Genomic DNA, 21,666 nt, shown 5'->3' on the forward strand with positions numbered 1-21,666 from the left:
GGTAATTAGAGCATTTTAAACATTTTTCGCAAATTACCACGAGGTTCAACCTCGTGGTAATTTGCACTTGCAATCTTTAAATTCGCAATTTTTTTAAGAATGATGCATTGCATTTAAGGAATCGCAGAATTGCGATTCCTTAAATGCAATCGCATTTTAGAAAATCGCAAAATTAGCTATTTTCAACAAAAACAAATGATTCATCTCAAAAAGCATTTTTGGAGTCGCAAACGGCCGATTTTAAGGAATAGCACCGTTTGCGACTCCAAAAATGCTTGATGCATGTGGGCACAAGTTCTCACCTAACATAATTTAGCCATCTATTCATAGTGCGGTTCTCCAACTTTTGCAAATCGCTAATAGTTCTTTTATGAAGGGGGACTGAATCCATACTCCAAAATGAGCACCACAACAAAAGCGGGGCCATACAAATTGAGGGACCCAGTTCCAAGTGAGTAACGTGATTTGAATATGATTGCGGGAGGGAGGTCAGTGACTTAAAAAATGTATTTTCGATTGACTGGAGGGTAGCCACAGGGACCATCCCCCAGACCCCTGCCTCATACGCCACAGCTGATATTGTCTTTGTGTGATAAATCTTTTTTATGGGGTCAAGAGGTTGGGAGCCTAGTCTCACGTAGAATGCTTTGAGTGCTGCCAAACTCCTATCCATAAGCAGACCCCTACTATCCACCAGGTGTGTCCAGGAAGGGTTATTATCAAAAAGAACTCCCAAGTAGGGGAGAAATAAGGGGGGTTTTCCTTTTTCCCTGCCCCTGCAATTAAAATGAAGGACTTAGCCTGATTAACTTTCAGGTCTACGGTGTTCATGAAGGCCGCGTACGCTGTGATGAGGCTTTGAAGACCCAAACCCGCTCTGGAAAGCAGTACGGCATTGTCAGCGTACGCCAGCATAGGAATGCGTTGGGAATCAATAATGGGGGCATCAAGATTTTCCCCCATCAGCGCTTCCTCCACACCGTTTGTATCAAACTGTGTTAAAGCACAGGTTTTGTATTGAAAGGATATCCTTCAAGTAGAATATAAGTGCTTGATATCACACACACACCGTTGCACTAGTGTGCAAGGGTGTGTGTGTTGGGCTAAGGCAGTCAATAAGAGAGAAAACAATGCAAGGCCTCGACCTCCAAACAAACTGAGGGGGTAAGTCCGCCATAGTCTACAACACTGATGAGCAAATGGCACTTTTCTCCAATAAGAGGGGAAGATGAACTTCCACAGCAAAGTTTCCACACCCACCAATACCCTGCGATTTATGACTGGTCCGTGTTTTCGAGATTGCGCCAGCCAGCCAGCCACTCACTTGAGTAAGGAGGAAGACGAGGACGCCGCTCCGCTGTTCCTTGCGGGCAGGCTTCATCTTGAGACCCGTCAAGTTCTCGCAGCAATCAGCAATTAGCCAGCTGGGAACGGAGGAGCGCTGCGGCAAGAAGAGAGCCGCGAGTGAGCAGCTGCGGGTGCCGCGAGTAAAGAGTGGCCCACAAGCATTTCTCTCCCCTTTTGGTTTGAGGCGGCGGCGAGGAGCATTTCGCTTCCCTTCAGTGCATGGCGGGCGGCGGCGGGACGCGAACATCACCATTCCTGCCAGTCTGCAGAGGAGGGTTGACGCGGTTAGGAGAGAGCAGCTGCAAGCACAGTGAGTGTGAGGAGGTGAAGTGAGCAGCCGCGGAAGCCGTGAGTGAAGAGCAGCCGGTGGGCTTTCCTCCCCTCTTTTGGTGTGCGGCGGGTGCCGCGAGGAGCACTTTTCTACCTTTAGGCGCACGGTGCTTGGCAAATACCACCATTTCCTGCCATACCTGCAGTGATTGAGAAAACTAGTGCTCAGTTTGACAGAACAGTGTTTCTGTACCTCAAAGATGGCTGCTGTGGACTTGATCACGGTGCTCGTTCTTTCTGTGCCACGTGCAGCTGGAAGTGTTTTGCTTTTTGTGACTTTTCTTTGCCGCATCTTGATGGTGTGAGCTGGAATGCTAAGGAGCTGGATTGGAAGTGCACCCCACTGCTGTCCCATCACGCTGCGCTTTGGACCCCTTGACGGCAGAGAGCAGTGGAAAGCAGCGAGATCCGGAATTCCAGTTGCCAGTCGCCATTCTCCACTACAGCGAACAGCGAGTAGCGTGCAGTTAGCTCCCTGGTCACGCCTCCCGGCTCCCGGTTCCCTGCTCCTGGCTTCCCGCAAGGAGGCAAGGCAGTGGAAGCCAGCAGGGAGGGGTGCAGCAGCATCTCTGTAAGGCCGCTGACGGAGACGTAAGACGAAAGCCTGAGCGAGTTCGGGCTGCAGCTCAGGAGTTCAAGATTTCAGGAAGCTGAAAACGGGATTTGTGATCTGCCATAACCATTGCCATTTTCAAACAAAGCGTCAGCTGCGGAGATCACGGTGGAGAATCCGGTGGTGAATCCGGAAAGCAGCACAAGTGGGGACTTGGCTAAAAGCCAGTGTTATCTGTCTCCAGGAGACGTGGTGTTCGGAGAAAATTCAGATAGGAAGGGATTACTTTGTACTTGAGGGCTGTGCTTCCCCCTCCAGGAGAGGCCATGCCAGTGAGGGTATTGCCTGTCTATTATCCAACCAGATAAAATGGAATTTCTCTCACTATTTGGATCCTTGTAACCTTTTTCAGGCTGTAACGTTGTTTAGTTGTGACAATGTTGATGCGCCTAAACCTTTAGTTCTGATTAACGCTTATATTCCCCCCGATGTTAGTTTTAACTTAACTTTAAAAAGGGTTTTTGTCTATATACAGAGTATTAGGGAGAAAACTCCTCCTCCTAACATAATTCTAGTAGGGGACTTGAATTGTAAAATCTCTAATTTGAGTATGAGCCTGTTTCGTGATAAATACAAAGAAGAATCATTACAGATCCCCCAAGCTCTCTTCCCTGAGAATATTAAAACAAATAAGCGATAGAAGATACTTCTCAAAGAACTGTCTGATATGGATGGGATCATTGCGAATGGAAGGCTCCACTCCGATTCCCCTGCAAATTTTACGCACAAATCTCATCAGGGAGAATCCATTCTAGATTTTGTGATAGTAGAGAATTCTACCTTTGCCCTATTAAAGGATCTCAGGGTCATTGAAACTCTCTTTAGCGACCACAAAATACTTTCTACCTCTGTAAATATAAACCCTCCCAAATATGACCAGTGGTCACTTAATAGTGATCTGGTAAGTTTTTGAGCGAAATCGGGAAGGTGCTATTGGAATACAAAAGCTGAATAAGAGTTGGAGAGTGTTCTTGATGTAGCAATTAATGACCTTGCTAATTGGCATGGTTTTTAAATTGTGTGTTTCCTAGATTTTATGAAGGTAGTGATCTCTGTCGCTAAAAACCAAATAAGAAAAGGTATACTACAATACCCCTCAGTCCCCTGCGTCTACTCAATATAGAAATAAATGAGTTAGTAAGGGAACAATATTTGTGTAAATCGGCTGAAGGAACGCGTAGTGTAGCCCTACTAAGAAGAAGGAGGAGAAGGTTACAGGCAAAATTATGAAAAGAGGGGGGAGGACATTATCTGGATAAAACTAAGAGAGGCTGCCTTTAATGGAGAAATGAGACAATTTTGGTCCCTCATAGGTGAGGGCTGTGGGGCCAGAACAAGACCGCTTCCTATCCCCATTGAAGAACAAATACGGGTGGATTATGTCACAGCCCTTTACGCAAGTAACGGAGCTGCGGCTCCCTGTATAAGTTTTATTGAGAACAGTCAGCCTTTGGTCCCTCTATCTGAAAAGGATATCGAATTAGCAATTAAGGAAATGCGCTCTTCTGGGGCAATGGGGCCGGATGAACTTCCAATTTCTGTCCTAAAGCAAAGTAGTGCAAAATGGAGTAAACTGCTATGCCCTGTGTTTAACACTTGCTTTTCGAGCGGAAAGATTCTTCCTTCTTAGAAAGGGAGTATCCTGGTTCCCCTTTTTAAAAAGGGTGACCGATTGTCTCCCCAAAATTATCGCCAAATTGCCCTTTTGGATGCAATTGGCAAAGTCTTTGCAAGATGCCTTTTGAAACGAATTAATGATTGGGTGGACCAGACTAATATACTTCCCTTTGAGCAGACAGGATTTCGAAAGAACCATGGCACCATGGATAACTTAACAGCTCTGCAAGTAATATCCGATAAATACATCAGGGTTAGAGGGGGGAGAGCCCGGCTCTTAGACCTAGTTCAGGACCTCCACTCTGATACCTGGTGCAGAGTATTGTTGGGAGGAGAGAGAGGCCTATCCCAAGCAATCCCCTCAGCCAATGGTCTTAAACAGGGCTGTTTATTAGCTCCACTATTGTTTTCCCTTTATGTTTGTGACCTCCCGCAGACCTTATCCTTAAGTGAAGGAATTGCCCCTCTTCTAGGGGACAAACCAATTACATGTTTGATGTATGCAGATGATATATTACTTTTAGATCTTACCCCGAAAGGACTCAACAATCGTCTGCATGCATTACATGTATTTGCCGAGTCCCATCATCTGAAGATCAATATCTCTAAAAGCAAGGTAATGTGTATGATGGGAAAGAAAAAATTGAAATCTGGGAATTTTAGATGGTCTCTAGGCGGTCATAAGCTGGAAATTGTAAAATCCTATGTTTTTTAGGGAAAATAGTATGCGGAAACTTGAGCGATAAGGCCCACATAGACAACAACATTCGGAAGGCCAAGACACAGGGTAATGGACTAAGTGCTCTTTACAAAGCCACCGGCAAAAGACATTTTGTTCATTTGCTAGAGGCTTTTCGGGCAAAAATCCCAGCCTCTCTGCTCTATGGCATTGAGCTTATTGATCTGGGGCAATGGGGGTTTTTAGATACCATCGAGGGCAGACTTTTTCGATATCTAACCATGGTTAATAATGCTTGTACAGTGGCATCTCTTAGACTTGAATTTGGCATACGAAGTAGTTGGGTTCAAGCCCTGGCGGGTGTAATACGTTGGGTCTCTTGCTTAGCCAAGGAAAAACCGGCCACTTTAAGATTCCTTATCAAAAAAGAATTATTGGGTCCCCTAAAAGAATACTCATTACTTATAAAGAATTTTAGAAGGGCTGTTACATTACTTGAATTGGAGGAATCTACTCTGTTTTTGCTATCTTCAAATCAGCTAAAGTCCACCCTAAAACTGGCAACGTGGGAGCTAAGTTTTAGGAGGGACAGAGATGCCCTTATTTCAAAGAAAGGTGCTACCCTGGTTGTTAATTCTTATTTATTTAAACACATACAACCTTACGCCGCTTGGAACCTTCCTCACGGCTTACGCCACTTTTGGTTCCTCTTGAGGCAAGATCTCCTCCCTTTGAATAAATTACTAGCTAGATGGTATGGTTCCTCCGACAAATGTAACCTATGCAATAATAATATTCGACTCAGGATACCGCCCATGTTCTCTTTGTATGCCCTGCCCTAATGGCTCATCGTCAAAAGTGGGTGAGACTTATTTGTTTACAATTAAGCATTTTGTCTGCCAAATCTCTAATCGATGCGACTACCTATACCCCCCCCCCCCAATGAAATGTTTTGCTACAGAATTTTTAACTTCTTTAAATGTTTTTTAGAATTATATTAATGGATATGATTTTTATATTCCAGTTTCTGTGTTTATAGAATGTATTTTAAGGATTTTATACTTTTGTAATTTCTGTTGTCTTTCATGTCTTGCTTATATGTGGATCTCAATCGAGTTCCAAATCATATACCAATAAAATTGAATTGAAAAAATTGAATTGAATTGACTGGTGCAATACTAGCCAAGGCCACATTCCAAAATTAGCAACTTGGGTTCTGAGCGATCACATATCCCTGACTTTGTAGTTTGAGGAAGGAACATTTCATAATACTTCACATAAAATGGCTGTCCTACTGATTACATGGAACGATAGAACCAACATGAAAAGAGACAGGTTTTGGCTAGATCTGCAGATAACCCATTAGGAGGACTTGGAGCTAGCTCACTTTTAATCCAAAGGGGCACTTGGATAAGGAAATCATATTGGGCTCAACTATAAATAAAGGGTTTATTTTACACACAGTAATAGATACAAGCGCATATAAAGTAAGACTTGTACTTGGGCACCACATGTAACTTATTGCACGTCTTATTGGACTGCCGGAAGGTCTTGGATATCAGAAAAAAAATTAAGCCCAATATTTAAAAAGTATGATATTAAAAATCGGTCGCAAGCAGTAGACCTTTTAATTGAAATGCATAATTTGGATATAGTTATGTGCCATTGGGAAGTTTATTAAAAAAAGTTTTTAAAAACCCTAAAAGGTGAATAGAATAGAAATTTCTCCCGTAGATATGTGTATGATACATGGTATTTTAAAAAGAAAGGTGGAATGATTAATTAATTTTAAATGTATGAATTTAATGTGAGATTTTATTAAGTTATGGTTTATATGAGATAGTATTTATGGAGATTTTATGTGTTTAAGTACTAGTTAGTCCAAATAAACTTTTGTCTGAACTGATATAAAGTAAGAAACTCCCCACCATGTGCAAAACAGCCTATCTGATTAGCCTCTCTCTCGGTTCAGGCTGACCTCACACCAGCACAGTCACAGCATTCCATCTTACTTCTGGCTAACTAGGCTGGGCAGGATAAGCATGAAGAAACCCCAGGAGAAAACAGATACAACATATTGTTAAACACTGAGTTATCGACTTATCTGATAACCTGAGGTCAAATTAAAATACCCCAGCGCATTCAGCACAGCTCAAGAAATCCAAGTTCATTTAATCCCACTCAACACCTCAAAATGGAGTCAAGCCTTTGGTGTTTTAAAGTTCTTGGCGAGAGCAAGGATCATGATGTCAATCAAGAAACTAGGCCCCAGTACATCTTTTTGGCTACGCCAACGAGAGGCCTGATGAATTGTAACCCTCCTTAGCACATTCAAGCATTATAAAAATATGCAAATCATAAAACGAAACCGAAACAAAAGTAAAGTAACTTATAGAAAGCAGCAGGAAGAGGTCTGAGTCAGAGGAAACATTCAAACATGACTTTTGTGTGATAGGATATGTGTTTTTATGGTCAGAATAATTGAAAAAGGTAAAATGGTCAGGGCCGGCTTTAGAGTGGTGCCACTGGTGGGGCTGCACTAGGCGCTGACCTGGAGGGGGAGCACTAACCTCAGGGGGGCGCTGTGTTTAGCGATAACTTAAGATTTAATAGCACCTGCTGCAGAGATCCTTGTGCATCCAGCTTTTAGCCAGACATAAAATTTAATGGTAACTCTTGTGATTGATATTCCTGCTAGAGAGAGAGAGATCGGAGTTTTGTCTAGTGACAGTTTTGACTCGACATAAGGTAGCACAGAGGGTTAATATGTCTGCTGCAAAGAACAGATCATTATGTTATGTGGATAGCTGAGTGAATTAGTAAAGCCAGCCTTTACCAGGAATTTAAAACAAATGACAAGTATTTGAGAGAGAGGCTATGGAGTGATGAGGGGGACTTTTGATTGGTGGTAGTCTGGAAATCCGAGGAGGTCATATTGGGGGGTAGGGGGTATACCAAAAAGGATAGTCGCACGGGTTACCACTAGTGTTAAAACGGCCCTGACAATGCTTTTTAATATTAAAGAAATAGCATACCTGCCTTTTTCGGTGCATATATTCTTAGGGGAGGAGGAACAAAAAGGCAAAACAAACTACAGCCCCAGTTATAGGCGACAATTCTTTTATTTGTTTCGGTGCCCTGTGATCCGAACCTCTCCCATGCTTCTTTCTTCAGATAATGATGACGTCGCTTTTTTCTTCAGATTTCTATGACATCTGCGACATGATGGATTGCCAGGGAGCTTGCTTGGACGCCACGGACTGCACGTGCGGTGCCGGCACGTTGCTGGGCCCAGATGGCCAAACCTGCCTTGGTAAGTAAAGGAAGCGGTGAGCTGGGCCTGGGAAGAAATCATTTCCGTCACTTCAAAGGGTAATTACGTTTCTGCAACTTTTAACTTTTCTCTGGTGATCTTGGTCGTCATTTATGTACTTCATACAAATCAAACAGCTGAAAGCCATTAAGCTTCGGGCTTTAATAAAAATATTGCTGGGTGCACTCTTTCTTTGATAAAATGCAAATGCATATTTTCATTATTTATCTTCCTAAATTTTTCCTTTTGTGCTGAGTTGAGTTTACACCTGGAAGTTGGTCCCGGAATGTTTTCAACGTCCATAGTTAGGATCTACGTAGCATAACATGACAAGAGGCAAAATGCTGCCCATTCTGCGCCCGATCTGGCAAGCAATTACCACCAAATCTACTGGTCCTGTATAACTAACCACATTCTAAACAAGCATTGGCAAGGCCAGTTAGTCTGCTCATGTCAAACCTGCAATGCTCTTTTATTTTTACAAAGAAATGCAATGTACATTGAAAGTGCAAAAATAGTAAAAAAAATGAAAGCCCTGACTGTTAATGGTAGTATGCATATGTTTGTTTTAAAAAAAATAATAAATTGACGGATCACAAAAATAAATGAATTAAATCAAAGCAAAGATACGCCTACTAGCCCTGGCACCGAAGTGGGCTAGTTTCTAGGTAGATGTGCAAGAGCAAAATGCAGTCGCTCATAGTGAGGAGAGTCAGTGGGTGAAGCGGGCTCTCCCAGAGCCCCAAACCGCGTGCTTTGGTTCGAGGAAACGAAATGTGAATTAACAACAGTAACCCAGGGAAGCTCAACCATTTAATACAAGTACCAATACAGTACAAAAAAGATACCACAGAAAACGTCATTTGCCACATTATGCCGACAGAGACTCTTGAGCCAAGGGAGTTTCCTCATGCATGCCTCATGCAGAAGAAATAATTGCGCTAAAAGAGACTGTGGGCCAGATGTAGGTAGGCATTTACCGGTCGGTAACGGCCGAATTCGGCCGTTACCGACCGGTAAATGCAATTTGAGATGTAGGGCCCTGTATTTTACAGAATCGGTAAATTTACCGATCGGTAAATATACCGATTCTGTAAAATACCGAATCGGTATTTTTTCCGATTCGGTAAAATTGATATGTAGGTGGGACTCTTCTGAGTCCCACAAGCATTAAAGAATCGGTATTTTACCATCAAATACTATTTGATGGTAAAATACCGATTCTGGTGTGCATGCACATGTGTGCATGCACACCTGTGCCATATGACAGGCAGACCTGCCCTTAGGGCAGGTATGCCTGCCACATGGCCCCCGAACCTTTTTTGGGGGTGCTAGAGGGTGTCAAAGTGACACCCCCTGCACCCTTGTCAGAATCGGTATTTACCGATTCGGTAAAAGGAACATCTGGATGTTCCTACATATCCACCCCTCAGATTTACCGATTTTTAATTACCGAATCGGTAAAATTCGGTAATTAAAAATCGGTAAATCTCATTTACCTACATCTGGCCCTAGATCCTAGTTTCACCAGAGAGAAAGTAACATGTGAATGTTTCAGATGCTACAAGCCACAAACAGCGTTCGATAAACTCAATACCCTTCCTGGCTACCAGTGGTCAACATCCCGTCTGGCCAAAAAACAGATATGTTACAGTGCCCTTCAGCACCAAAAAAATCAATTATAAACCTGTGACTCTTTGGGTTGCCGCTCCTGACACATAAATGAAAGCCCCTGGGCAGTCAAATCAAATCAAAAGACCTTTATTCGAATTTCATAAAATTCATAAAAGCAACATATACAACAAAACATTCCCATAATCTTTTTACAAATCTATTTACAATACACATAATTTAGAATTGTTACAGCTCTCATACATTTAATTTTCACGGATTTTCCATAATTTTACGGGTGCGCGTATCAGTTTAAAAAAAAAAGGGCAGTCTTTATTAAAGACCTACTCTATGGCCCTCATTGGGTACCAAATTCAAACAGTAGTTGCCCTGGCTGAAACGTCCTCTGCTCCTACAAACATATTACAAACTGGAATTTATCGCTGTAGTGAAGGCATGTTTGGATCAAAGCAAGCAAATCTACACAGGTCTCCTCTAAAAAACGCTCTGGAGTATATGACAAAACAAGACAGCAGCACAGGAAGCCATCTTGAGCCCCACCTCTGGTAGCCAGGGAAACGCGAGAAGACCTATGTTCTGAGATAATTTGCTGGTTTTGTGGACTCTGCCTAGAAATGTGTGACCATGTTCTTCTGACCTATCACAAGTTTCTCCTGTGGTGTAGAATGTGTTCGATAGATTTATTTTCTAGAACCAGAAAAGAGAGCTGTCAGGGCCTGTCTTTTTGGTATAAGGTAAACCAATGGTGTTGACATTTTACACACATTGTAAAGAGTTGTAAACCACAGTAAATAACATACGAAGATTATTGATGAAAAGACTTATTTAAATTTTTAAATTCCTAATTAATTTCAAAAGTGTTTTTCAAATCATTGTTTTAAATGTTAGCCACGTGTTTTATAAGGCCCTAAAGTAAAAAATCGCTGAAACTGTTTAAAATAAACTTCAAAGACATGCTGGAGCTGGCCCTCAACCGCACACAAGCAATCTACAGTCAATCCACCTTTGGATTACTCCGATTTACCCTCCAGACTCAGGTGCACAATCTATCCTTCACAGTGCTCCTGCTCTCAAGTCCCTCTTGAAATCTGAGCTGTTAAACCCAGTGCTGACATGTTCACCGACTCACAGGTCACAGGTTCTACCATCCTTCTCTTGGCCAACCTAAAGTGCCCTAGACCACAGATTAAGGGATGGGATTCAAGTGCCATCCCAAGATTTTTGGGGGCGACCGCCAAAACATATTTTGCCTACCAGTTCAGAAGAACTTTCATTTTTTTTACATTATCGGCTAATTCAGGCTCTCAGGAGGCCACACAAATATTGAATTACAGCTCATAATTTTCATAAACAGAGACATGCTAAAATAGCCAATACTGTATGGCAGTGCTCAAAATCCTTATATTGCATTGTGTTGTGATATAATAGTTATGTAGGGCTTTCCACGCAATTTGGAAGGCCTAAACCACCTTTCTGTATGGTCATCTTGTGTTGTATATAGTGTGTTTCATATCCAAGTTGATGTTGAAAAGCACTCCTCTGTTCATTAATTTCCTAAGCACCGTTCGGAGTGCTTGGTTGAAATTATTCAGTTTGTTTATGAAAGAGGTGAAGCTCAGGGAGAGGGTAGGTGAGATGTACAGTAAAATGAGAAAGTGGAGGTAGCCAAAAAGAAAGAGTGAGAGAGACCGAGAGAAAGGAAGAAGTAGGCTGCGAGATAGGTAAGGTTTTAAAGTGAGATAGAGAGAGTTAGAGGCAAGAAGGAAGTGTAGAGTCGGAGAGAGTGTGGCGGCATACATTGAAGGGTTGAAGTCGAGCAAGAGAGAGACGCAAGATACAGTGAGAGGTGAATTAAAGAGACTGGTGGAGAGAAGAGGGAGTAAAAAGGAGCAGATAGATGCAAATTACAGATTGGGCACACTGATGTATAGTAAGATAAGTCAGGTAAAGAGCAGCGATGCATAGAGAAAGGTATACAGAATGGGTAGAGAGAAGAAAAAGACAAAAAGGTGCAGAGAAAAGAGGTGAAGTAAAAACAGGTTAGGTTAGAGAAGAGAAGTATGTGATGCTGGTAGAGAAGTAGAGAGAAGGTGAGATAAAATTGTGAGGTAGAAAGACAGGTAGAAAAGGACGGGGTAGAGATGTATTAAGAGAGAGGTGGAGGGGTGAGTTCAAATAGAGGAGGTGCAGAGAGAAGGGAAAGAAGATAATGATAGAGAAAGGAGGTAGAGATGGCGAAAGAGAGATAGAAAAGAGTAAGATCGTATTGGAGGTGAGGTAGAGGTAAAAGAGGCAGAAAGAAAGAAGAAGTAGATAAGTGAGTTAGTGAACAAATAGTAAGGTGAATTGAAAATATATATATATATATATATATATATATATATATATATATATATATATATATATATATATCACTAAAAGAAAACAAAGGTAAAAGTGACAATATAGTTAGATGAAACTTTCAGTGACAATGCAGCAATTTAAACACGAAATTAAACAGTTCTAGTTATCTCCAGTAACTATAACTCATGCCTTAAGATAACTGTAACTCACGCCTCCACCATACAGTCTTGTCATCAATGAAGTAATTTTAAATGTAAATCCCAGGATGCTTTTTCTGGTCCCGGGAAGACCTGGCTTGGCAGTTTGGGCTGGACTGTTCCCATAAGGAACAGGGTCAAGATTGATTTGCATAAGGCTCGGTCTGAATTGAGGTGGCGAAGTGAACTAAAGAACGATGATGGATTCAACCCAGATCTAATAGTGACTTGGGGTGAGTGACTGAAAATGTCAGTGCTCCGTCCATCATCTTATTGTGTTTCTTTGCTCGCCCTAATTTGGCCGGGTATTGAGGTTCCGTGACAATTGTAAGTGGTGTTTTCGACTCGGCCGAATATGGTCGAGTCTGGTATCTATGAACCGCAAATGATCAGTTTAGTGGGTGTACGCGTTTTCGCTGTGCTAGCCTAAACCGTTCGTTTGTTTCGTGGGTTTCTTCATCTGAATAAGGCAAAGACAGACTCGGCTGTTCCTAACGGATAGAGAGTAATAGGAGGTAGAGGTACGGTCACAAAAGAAGAGGTAGTGCTCATTGGAGGGCTACCCAGGGAAACCAATATGTTGGTATTAATGGCCTCACACACCCTTGAGAGTGTCATGCTTCATCATTGGCGGTTGCTCCTCGTCGGGCAGGCGGTGCAATGCCCAACGGGCTCACCTCAAAGAGGGGCTCTTTCACAGAGATCTTTTTACCAACTGCCTCGGGTGAAGTGCAGGTGAGGGGCCAGAAAGAAGTGGATAGTGTAGGTACGTGAGTTAAAATGTGACATGAGGTACCTGAGATCAACTTATTCTGGTGGTCCCCTGTCACAGTTAAAAACAGTGGGTAGCCTATGATCGTTGGAATTTAGGATTCCATGTGTCTATCCAGGACTACAGATTTTATCGTGAGGTCAACATGTTTCTCGCTATGCCCTTTGGCTGCGATTCTTCAGGACCTAGTGGTTAACATCTATCCTACAAAAACTTGACCTAGATAGTGTCAGTTTAAAAGGTTGTACTACCTGTATTGGACAACTCTTGCCTATGGAGACAAAAGAGAACATTACCATGGTTATGTTACAACAAACGCCTTATGGTGACCGTGAGCACGCGGTGCTGTGAAAGGTGCAATGACATAAAATAAGTGACATACCAGTGAAAACAGGTGACCAGTATGTAGTTGTCTATATATCACATGGTTACTTTGCACCGTGCTATTAGCTAAAAACAGAAGGTGACATTTAAAAACAGCAGCATTTGAACAGAAACTTCCGTCTAAACCTATGTATAGGGCAAAATGTTTACTCACCTAAAGGTCAAAGTGTCTAGGTGTCAACAGTACCCGGTAGGTTTTACTTCAAGGGGAAAGAACCATAGGGGTTTAAGGCTGTTAGGGAGGAACAAGCGTGACAGTAAAATGTATGAGACATTTCCAGTAGACATCTTATCACACAGCCGCCTCATAGTGCCAAAGATTAGGGGGTCCAAGATTTTTATTGTTATTGTTAGGTGGGTTGGTTATGACTCCAGTCCTACTGCATCCCATAGTAACCCTCGTATTAGTTCTGGTTAAATTTACACGAGTAAAATTTATGACTTAGTAGTCCCATGTTCATGGGGGTTCCTGTTGTGATTCCCCCTGTTAGCCTGGTGTGTTACGCTATCTTAGTTTCCCTTCGACCTCTGAGTAGTAATCTTATTTAAAGAAGTAGCTTGAGCAGAGTACGTGGGTCGGTTAGACTTATTCCTCATTGTGCCTGTAGTGAAGTGTTCACGAGTTCTTTACTATGCCCACGTGTTGTGAATAAATCTTTACTGTAAACTATTGTCAGGCAAAAAGTTATTTAAGGGCTTCAGAAAAGTCCTCTTAATATATCAGAGCATTGTCCGGTTATAAACTCTCTCGTCCCGGCAATAGAGGCGCTCGAATTCCGACATGCTCGGGCGCGTCGCTGTGGGGTTAATGGCGGTGAGCCGAGCACGTCAGCAACCGTCAGTCCCAGCTGGAAGGATGTGCTGGGACCGGAGCGCGGCATCCGAGGGCTTGGGAGGGGGACAAGGTTAACGGTTCACGCGCAAGGCATAAGAGCATGCTTAAAGATGCAAGACAGCTCCCAGGCAAGATATTGCGGCGCTGGGGAGCTAAGCGCGATTAAGATTATCGCATCTGCGCGGGGTTAAGAAAAACTAACGGGGCAAGCCACTTACTTCCTGCTGCCTTGGTCAGCACCGTCTGCCTACCCGACCTACCGGGTTCCGGATAGTGCTGAGACATCGGGCAGGCACCTTGATCAACGATTTGTTGGGGGCGCGGTCAGGGCTCCTATTAGGTCATGTGTGAATGGAAGTTACCGCAGTGGCCATCTTAGAAGGGACCCAAATTTAAATAAGCAAGGTGCAGTAACAAGGAGGATTAGTCTAAGGGTGGATCCTAGGTTGAATAAAGCTATACAAATGAGTAACAACCTATTAAGTATTCAAGGTATCGTGTGTCTGATACCAATTATATTATAGGGGACGTGGTCAGTTCTCATTAGAGGTCAGGGGTAGATTGGAGATATCGTGGGGGCCATCTTGGAATGGTCCCAGTGTCGATAAGCAGGGGTGCAGTAACAAGGAGAAAGGATTTATGGAAAGACCCTGGGTTGGATGTAATAGTACACAGGAATAACAAATAAATGTCAGATCAATGCATTGTGTGTCTAATACCATAAACAGCCAAGGATGTAGGGCATTGAGGGTAGCTTTATGTTCACGTAGTGAATTGGTGTAGTCGTTTTTTACAGTGTACTCCACGGAATGTCCTCATTAAGACCCCGCCTGTCAGAGGAAAGCCTGTGAATCCACCTCTGTTCCTTCTGGAACAGGTTCTGTTTGGATTTGTCGCTTGGTGTCTCTAAGATAAGCCATCTCAGTGAGTCAGCAGTATGATTAAGGTCTACAAAGTGCTTGCACATTTTAGTATTGGTTTTCTTGCAGCGGAAGTTGCTTCTGTGTTCCGCGATGCGGATCTTAACAGGGCGCGTGGTCATGCCCACGTACTGGAGGTCACAGGGGCATCTAAGTAAGTAGATGCAATTGGGGGTGTTACAGTTAGTGTGACATCGTAGTTCCCACAGAAACGTCTCTGTTAGTTGGATAGATTTGGTGATACTGGTGAAAGGACAAACGCTACAAGACCCACAGGGATAGTGACCTTTCACTGGTGGGAGTTGCCAGAGTGTGTTTTGTCTGTGGGTATCTGCTTGTCTAGGCCTGGTGTGAACCAAGATGTCTTTAACATTTTTGGACCTTTTGAAGGCAAACCTAGGGGTTGCGAGGGTAAGGTCTCCTGTGTTAAGGATCTGCCAGTGTCTCTTTATTATCTTCTTGATCTCTGTAGAGGCTGGCGAGAAAGTTGTAACACAGGTCAGCAGATCCTTGTCTTGTGGGGTAGGAGTATTGATCTCCAAGAGGGCCTCTCTATGGTTATTCTTTGCTCGTTTCTGTGCTTTGTAGACCTCTCTAGCTGGGTAACCTCGCTCTCTCAGGTTGCGAGATAGGATTTTGGACTCGCTTTTATAATCTCTGAGATGGGTGCAGTTGCGCCTCACTCGCAAGAATTGACCAAAGGGAAGGTTTAGCCTAAGGGCTCTGGGGTGGTGGCTCGTGAATAGGAGCAGGCTGTTTCGATCCGTAGGTTTACGATACATAGTAGTATCGATTCTACCCCCCTCTAGTCTGATCGTTAGGTCCAGGAATGCTATCCTAGAGTTAGAGGCTGTGATGGTGAAAGTGAGGTAGTTGTTCAAGGCATTCAGCCAATTGAAGAACTCTAGGTAGAGGTCCTCAGTCCCTTTCCAGAGTATGAGGATGTCATCTATGAACCGCCTCCAGAGTTGGATGTTGGAATGGTAGGGGTTCATAGGGCCATTGATATGCTTATCCTCGAAGTCAGCCATGTACAGGCAGGCCACCGAGGGGGCAAATGACTGCCCATAGAAGTTCCCTGGGTCTGGTGGTAGTGTTGCCCTTTAAACTCAAAGAAATTTTCTGTCGGGGCAAGGTTGGCGCACTCCATAATGAAGGAGGGTGGTGTGGGCGAGGTCCATTCCTCATTGTTGAGTATTTCCTCAATCACCCCGAGTGTGGCCCTCTGTGGAATGTTGGTGTACAGGGCCTCCACATCAAGGGTGATCAAGAAGTCAATTTGGACAGTGTCTGGCAGATTTTCAAGGAGATAGAGAACATCCTTAGTGTCTTGGATATAGGACGGGATTCTCTTCACCAGTGGTTGTAGGAAGTGATCGCAAAATTGCGAGAGGGGCTCTAGCACAGAATCTATGCCTGACACTATAGGGCGCCCAGGCACTGGGGTGGTACCCTTGTGAATTTTAGGCAGAGTGTAGAAGTAGGGCACTCTCGCATCTTTTTTTACAAGGAACTCGGCCTCTTTCTTTGAGATCCACTCCTGGCATTCTGCGGACTCAACAAATCCAGTGATTTTGGTTTTGAGTCGTTCAGTTGGGTTTGAAGGGATTGGAGTGTAGTATCGTCTATCTCCTAGTTGTCTAAGACACTCCGTTTCGTAGTCCGTGGTGTCCATTATCACTGTAGCCCCACCCTTGTCTGCCTGTTTGATGGTGATGGTTCCATCATTGGCCAGGGAGTTCAGTAGCTGCATTTCTGTTTTGGACAGGTTCTGGTGTTTCTGGGTAGGTCTTAATGTTCCAATGTCCTTAAGTACTGCCTGCTCAAAAGTCAGGATTTCATTTGGAACCATCCCGCTGTGTGGCGTGAAGGTAGATGGATTGTGGAGACCTGAGTCAGTAGGCATTTCAATTGGTCTGCCGTCAAAGAACGATCTCAATCTGATCTTTCTGAAAAATTTATGAATTTCACAATTAAGTTCGAAATTGTCTACTTTGGGAGTTGGGACAAAGCCCAGCCCTTTCTGTAGGACTTTTTCCTCAGGTGCTGTAAGTTGGCGTGATGAGAGATTCACTACCAGACTCACTTGCGTCCTGTCTTGCTCCTGGTTTCCATCCCTTGGGCCTGTGCATCCTCCCATTGCACCCTCTTTTCTGGAGTGTTTCCTCGCCTGCGCCCGCGCCCTCTGCCCCAACCTCTGTCTAAAAAAGGTTGCTGGTTGATGCCATGTGGGGCAAATTGGAGGGGGTATTGGGGTAGAAATGGTGTCATAGGGTGTTGGAAATGTGGATATTGCCACATCTGTGCCCCCTGATATGGGGGATGTGGGTAAAGGGGCTGTCCCCGTCTAGGACCTCTGTTCCCCTTGCGGGGTCCAGGTTGCCACTCATCACCACTCGAATTGCTTTCACTGTTAGAGCCTCGTCTACTGGAGGTGGTGCTCGAGTCAGAGAGATATCCTGTTCCTGTGCCTGGGGGGACATAATCGTCCTTAAGATAGGGATAGACCTTCTCTTTGGAGAAGCGATCAATGTCCTTCTGCAACTTGGCAACTTTTTGTTTCATTAAGTAGTCTTTGTGTTCAGAGATTTCTTTATTAAGCTCTGCCAGTTTGGTCTTAAAGCCAGGGTTTTGCCCTGTATTTTTAAGGGCACTCTCTGCTGCCTGGATTTTGCTGAGAAGTTCGTCGGCCAAACGCTTGGCCGTGTTGACCAGGAGGATGAGGAGGTCATGTGTGCACTTCCACGAAATTTGCGACCATTCAATCTTAAATTGGCCGTCTTCCCAGAAAATTCTAGGGAAGTTCTTCACGATCAGGCCATTGGGTGCTATTTTGGCTTTAAAATACTCTGCCATGAGAGCTCCATGCAGGGTGATTCTCACCCACTCTCTCTTCATGTCGGCGAGTGCTTTCCAGTCTGCGGAGCTGTTTGCTGTGGAGGTGTCTACATCAATGCCCAGGATGGACGGAAGTCTGAAGATGGCTGCTGCGTCATCATCCCCGAAACTGAGTCCCGGCCCCTCCATGCTGAAGCGGCAAGGTACCAGTGGGGAGATGAAAGGAGAGGTGAGAGAGGAGATGATTGTTGATACTTGTAGAAGAAAGAAAGTATCCACCTAGTTCCTGGGATAGTAGCCAGGAACTGGATATAATGGGGGATAGAACAAATCTTACCCACCTAAGAGAGTAGTCCCCACGGAGGAACCGTGCAGATTATGTTGCAAATAAAGGGGGGGAGGGCGGATCATCTGAACCCACGGGTTCCATTTTAGATGCGGCATCCATTTTGTTTCTTGCCCTCAAGTAGCCAGCGAACGGACACTGTCCGCTTTGTGACCCTGGGATTTCCAAACTCTTGCGGAAGACACGTGTTCCTTTGAGGGTGTCTTTATGATAAGGGGGATGACACTGTAAGGCAGATGGCCCAGCTGGAGGCTCATCCTGCCGTGCTGGTCTATTGTCTCAGTTGTGCATTCATTAGGCACGTCTCCTTTGATCCCTGCATTCCTGTTTCCTGATACCACCCCTTTTACACTCTCTTCGATCTGTTCGCTATCCTTGTCTACCTCTACACCTGTTTCTGTCTCTTCCTTGATTCGTTTACACCGAACGGAATGCACTAATGGTGGGAAGATGTACTTTTACAGTTTGGAACCGACAAATGCTATTGTAATTATGTTCCGGGCCCTGAATACATGAAAGCGACCCCCTATGACATTTACTGCGGGAACCGGGTAGTAACCTTTTGTCTGTTATGTTATCCCATGACGAAAAACTGTATAAAAGGAGCGATCTACAGATACAATTCGAATCAGACTCCGTGAACTTACATGCTATGTACTTCTTGTGACTTCTGTGTTCCCTGCAGTAAATAAACCTCGAATCTTTGACGCCGAAGGAAGTGTCCCGTGTCTCTGTCATTTGTACGCCGGAACAGGTAACCCACGAAGGTTTCAGGTGTTATCCATGGCACCGCTGGGTCTTAGAAAAACCCAGTCCTTCAGTATGTCCAGACGTGGTTCCCTTGCTCACTTTGCCACTGGATTCGAGCTAGCCTGGCTGATGAGGGGTGTTGCCCTGAAACCGGTCCCAGGATGCTTGTTTCTGGTCCAGGGAAGACCTGGCTTCGCAGTTCTGGCTGGACTGTTCCCATGAGGAACAGGGTCAAGACTCACTTACATGTACCTGGGTCTGAACTGGGATTGCGAAGTGAGCAAAAGTGAGAGAACAATGATGAATTCAATCCAGATCTAATAGTAACAGGGGGTGAGTGTCTGAAAGGTTTCAGTGCTCCATCCATCATCTTATTTATTTATTTATTAAGCATATAAATAGGTAACATCAGATTCGTCATGATTAATTCAGCTTAAACAAAGCTTACCCAGATATTTCTATAAAATAGCAAAATATATGTATAGATTAAGCCAGTTTAATTTACAAAGAGGTAAAAAAGTATTCGATTTTCCATCAGACCTTCATTAAGGATTATACCTTAATGGCACCAACATAACAGATATATTAAAATGTACTTAAATTACAACATCAGATACAACCCTTTCATCATTATATTTTCAACAGTGCATCAAATCCTAAGTATATCTGGAAAGTGCGAATGTGCATTAGTGTAAATATTGGGTATGTAATATATAAACTGCAGAGATAAGGAATTTAGCAGCTTTCCATTATATACAATTATGTCCTAGAAAGTGCTTGTGTGCTCTTTAAAGAGAAAATTATCTGTTGTTCAACTGGGAATCCTAACGTATAGTTCTAGATCTTTGTCATAAACTGTCAAGAGGCGAGAAATCTTTTAAGGCTCCTGACCCTGCCAGCATATACTTTCTCAAACCTTTGAGTTAGGATCATTTTATTATACCATTCCTGATAAGTTGGCGCTCTATTAGTCCTCCAGTTCTCAAGGAGCAAGCAACTAAAGACGTAATAGTTTTAAATACATCAGCACCTTCACTCACATGTTGGCATTGCCTTCGGGTGCTTAACCCAAAGAGTGACACACCTACATCAGGTTATACCTGTATATTTAGCCCCCTGCTTAAGGCATCAAATACTTGTTCCCAAAACACCTTTATCCCATGGCAGGTAAAAAAGATATAGAGCCAATCTCTGCTCCTAAACTGCTTACATCAAAAACAGCAATCTTCCACCTCTGGATACATCTTTGAAAGGGCTCTAGGGTTATAATATGCCATTTGTCAAGCTAAAATAGAAATTCTTTTGTAGTTTACATCTTTTAAGGCTGAGTTCCCTAATTTTGAGATCATCTGCCATTCAGCTTCTGAAAAAGTACACTGCGGTGCCAAGGAAATCTTCACAATTTTTTCTTTCATTAGGAGACATTCTGTTTGACTACTTAGTAACCTGTACCAACTTCCTATCCTCCTCATTCTTGTCTTAAAAAGAGCAGTTGCGATTGGTGAAGTGTTGGAGCTCGTTGGTACATCAAACTGTTTTAATTGTGCAAACTTTGCTGATATCAATATCTTCTTTGGATATTCTGCCAGGAGATAATTACGCTTCCTACCATAAAATTTCCTAATTCTTTAAATCCATTCATATACCTATACCTTGTATGGGTTTTAGGGATGTGCAAACCCAAGACCTGGCATTTGTCTAACTGCAGATACCTATCGCCCACAGCTTGTCCCTTTACGGCATAAAATATTTGAAGTCGGGTAAAGTATTCCTGAAGAACTTTATATCTTGTCGTTTTTGGGAGCGTTGCAGTATTTTAAAAAGCCGGTTACTGGGACCCCTCCTGCTACACCATCTTCTCAATAAAAAATTATCCTGTGTACAGCATCCAAGATCTGCATTGTTCTATCTAAAAGGGCTGCTTCATAATAAGACTACATGTTGGGTAAAGCCAATCCACCCTGACTAATATCCAATTGGAGTATTGGGAGTTTAACTCTTGGAGCCTTTTTATTCCAAATAAAATTCCTAAAAAGTGTACCCAATTCCTTAAAATATGCCCTACTGATTTTAATCGGGATATTTAAAAAAAAGAAAAATCAACAAAGGTAAGATAGACATCTCGATCAATGCTACACATCAATGTAAGAGAGAGAAATGCCCATCTATCAAATAATTCCTTGATTTTTCTCAACATTTTTTTTTTTTTTTTAAATTTTTAAAACCTTTATTGTAGTAAAGCACACAGCTATTCAGCCTAACATCCCGGAGGCAAGGCAGCATGGTATCAGGAGAAGTAGTGTGCAAAGCGATTCATGTCAGAACAATGCAGGTTGTTTTTTATTTTATATACAAACAGAAACCGAAACAGAGGCGCCCGAGGGCGCAGAAGAAAGGCAATGGAAAGGGAGAGATGCAGATGAGTCAGTAGGAGGCGTCAGAGGCCAGAAGGGATTTAGAAAGGAGCGTAAGTAGGATGTAGGAGAAGGGGGGGGAAGGAAGAAACAGGAGAACTGCGAGACGAGTAGCATAGCTGGTGTCGTCGGCTACGGCGACAGGTGTTCATCACGGGGAATCGGCTCTGGTGGCAGGCACAAGTCACCTCTGTAAGCATTCCATGCCCCCCACACCTTATTCCACGTCTGAGGCCGCCCCCTGGCGGTGTACACAGTCTTCTCTCGCAGCATACACCAATCCATGTTGGCCTTCCATTGCACCACCAGGGGGGCCGCGTTGGATCCCCATTTCTG

General features: G+C 43.5%; 1 protein-coding gene across 1 annotated transcript in view; it reads left to right on the forward strand.

Moving 5' to 3' along the window:
• The window catches only part of OIT3 (oncoprotein induced transcript 3), a 686,203-nt gene that overhangs the window by 135,933 nt on the left and 528,604 nt on the right, over positions 1-21,666 (forward strand). The window contains exon 3 of the mRNA XM_086922283.1: positions 7,789-7,899. Within this exon, the coding sequence (XP_086778409.1) occupies positions 7,789-7,899 (111 nt within the window). The remainder of the gene's footprint in view (positions 1-7,788; positions 7,900-21,666) is intronic.

Source organism: Lissotriton vulgaris, chromosome 5 (genome assembly GCF_964263255.1).
Source record: "Lissotriton vulgaris chromosome 5, aLisVul1.2, whole genome shotgun sequence".
Taxonomy (NCBI): domain Eukaryota; kingdom Metazoa; phylum Chordata; class Amphibia; order Caudata; family Salamandridae; genus Lissotriton; species Lissotriton vulgaris.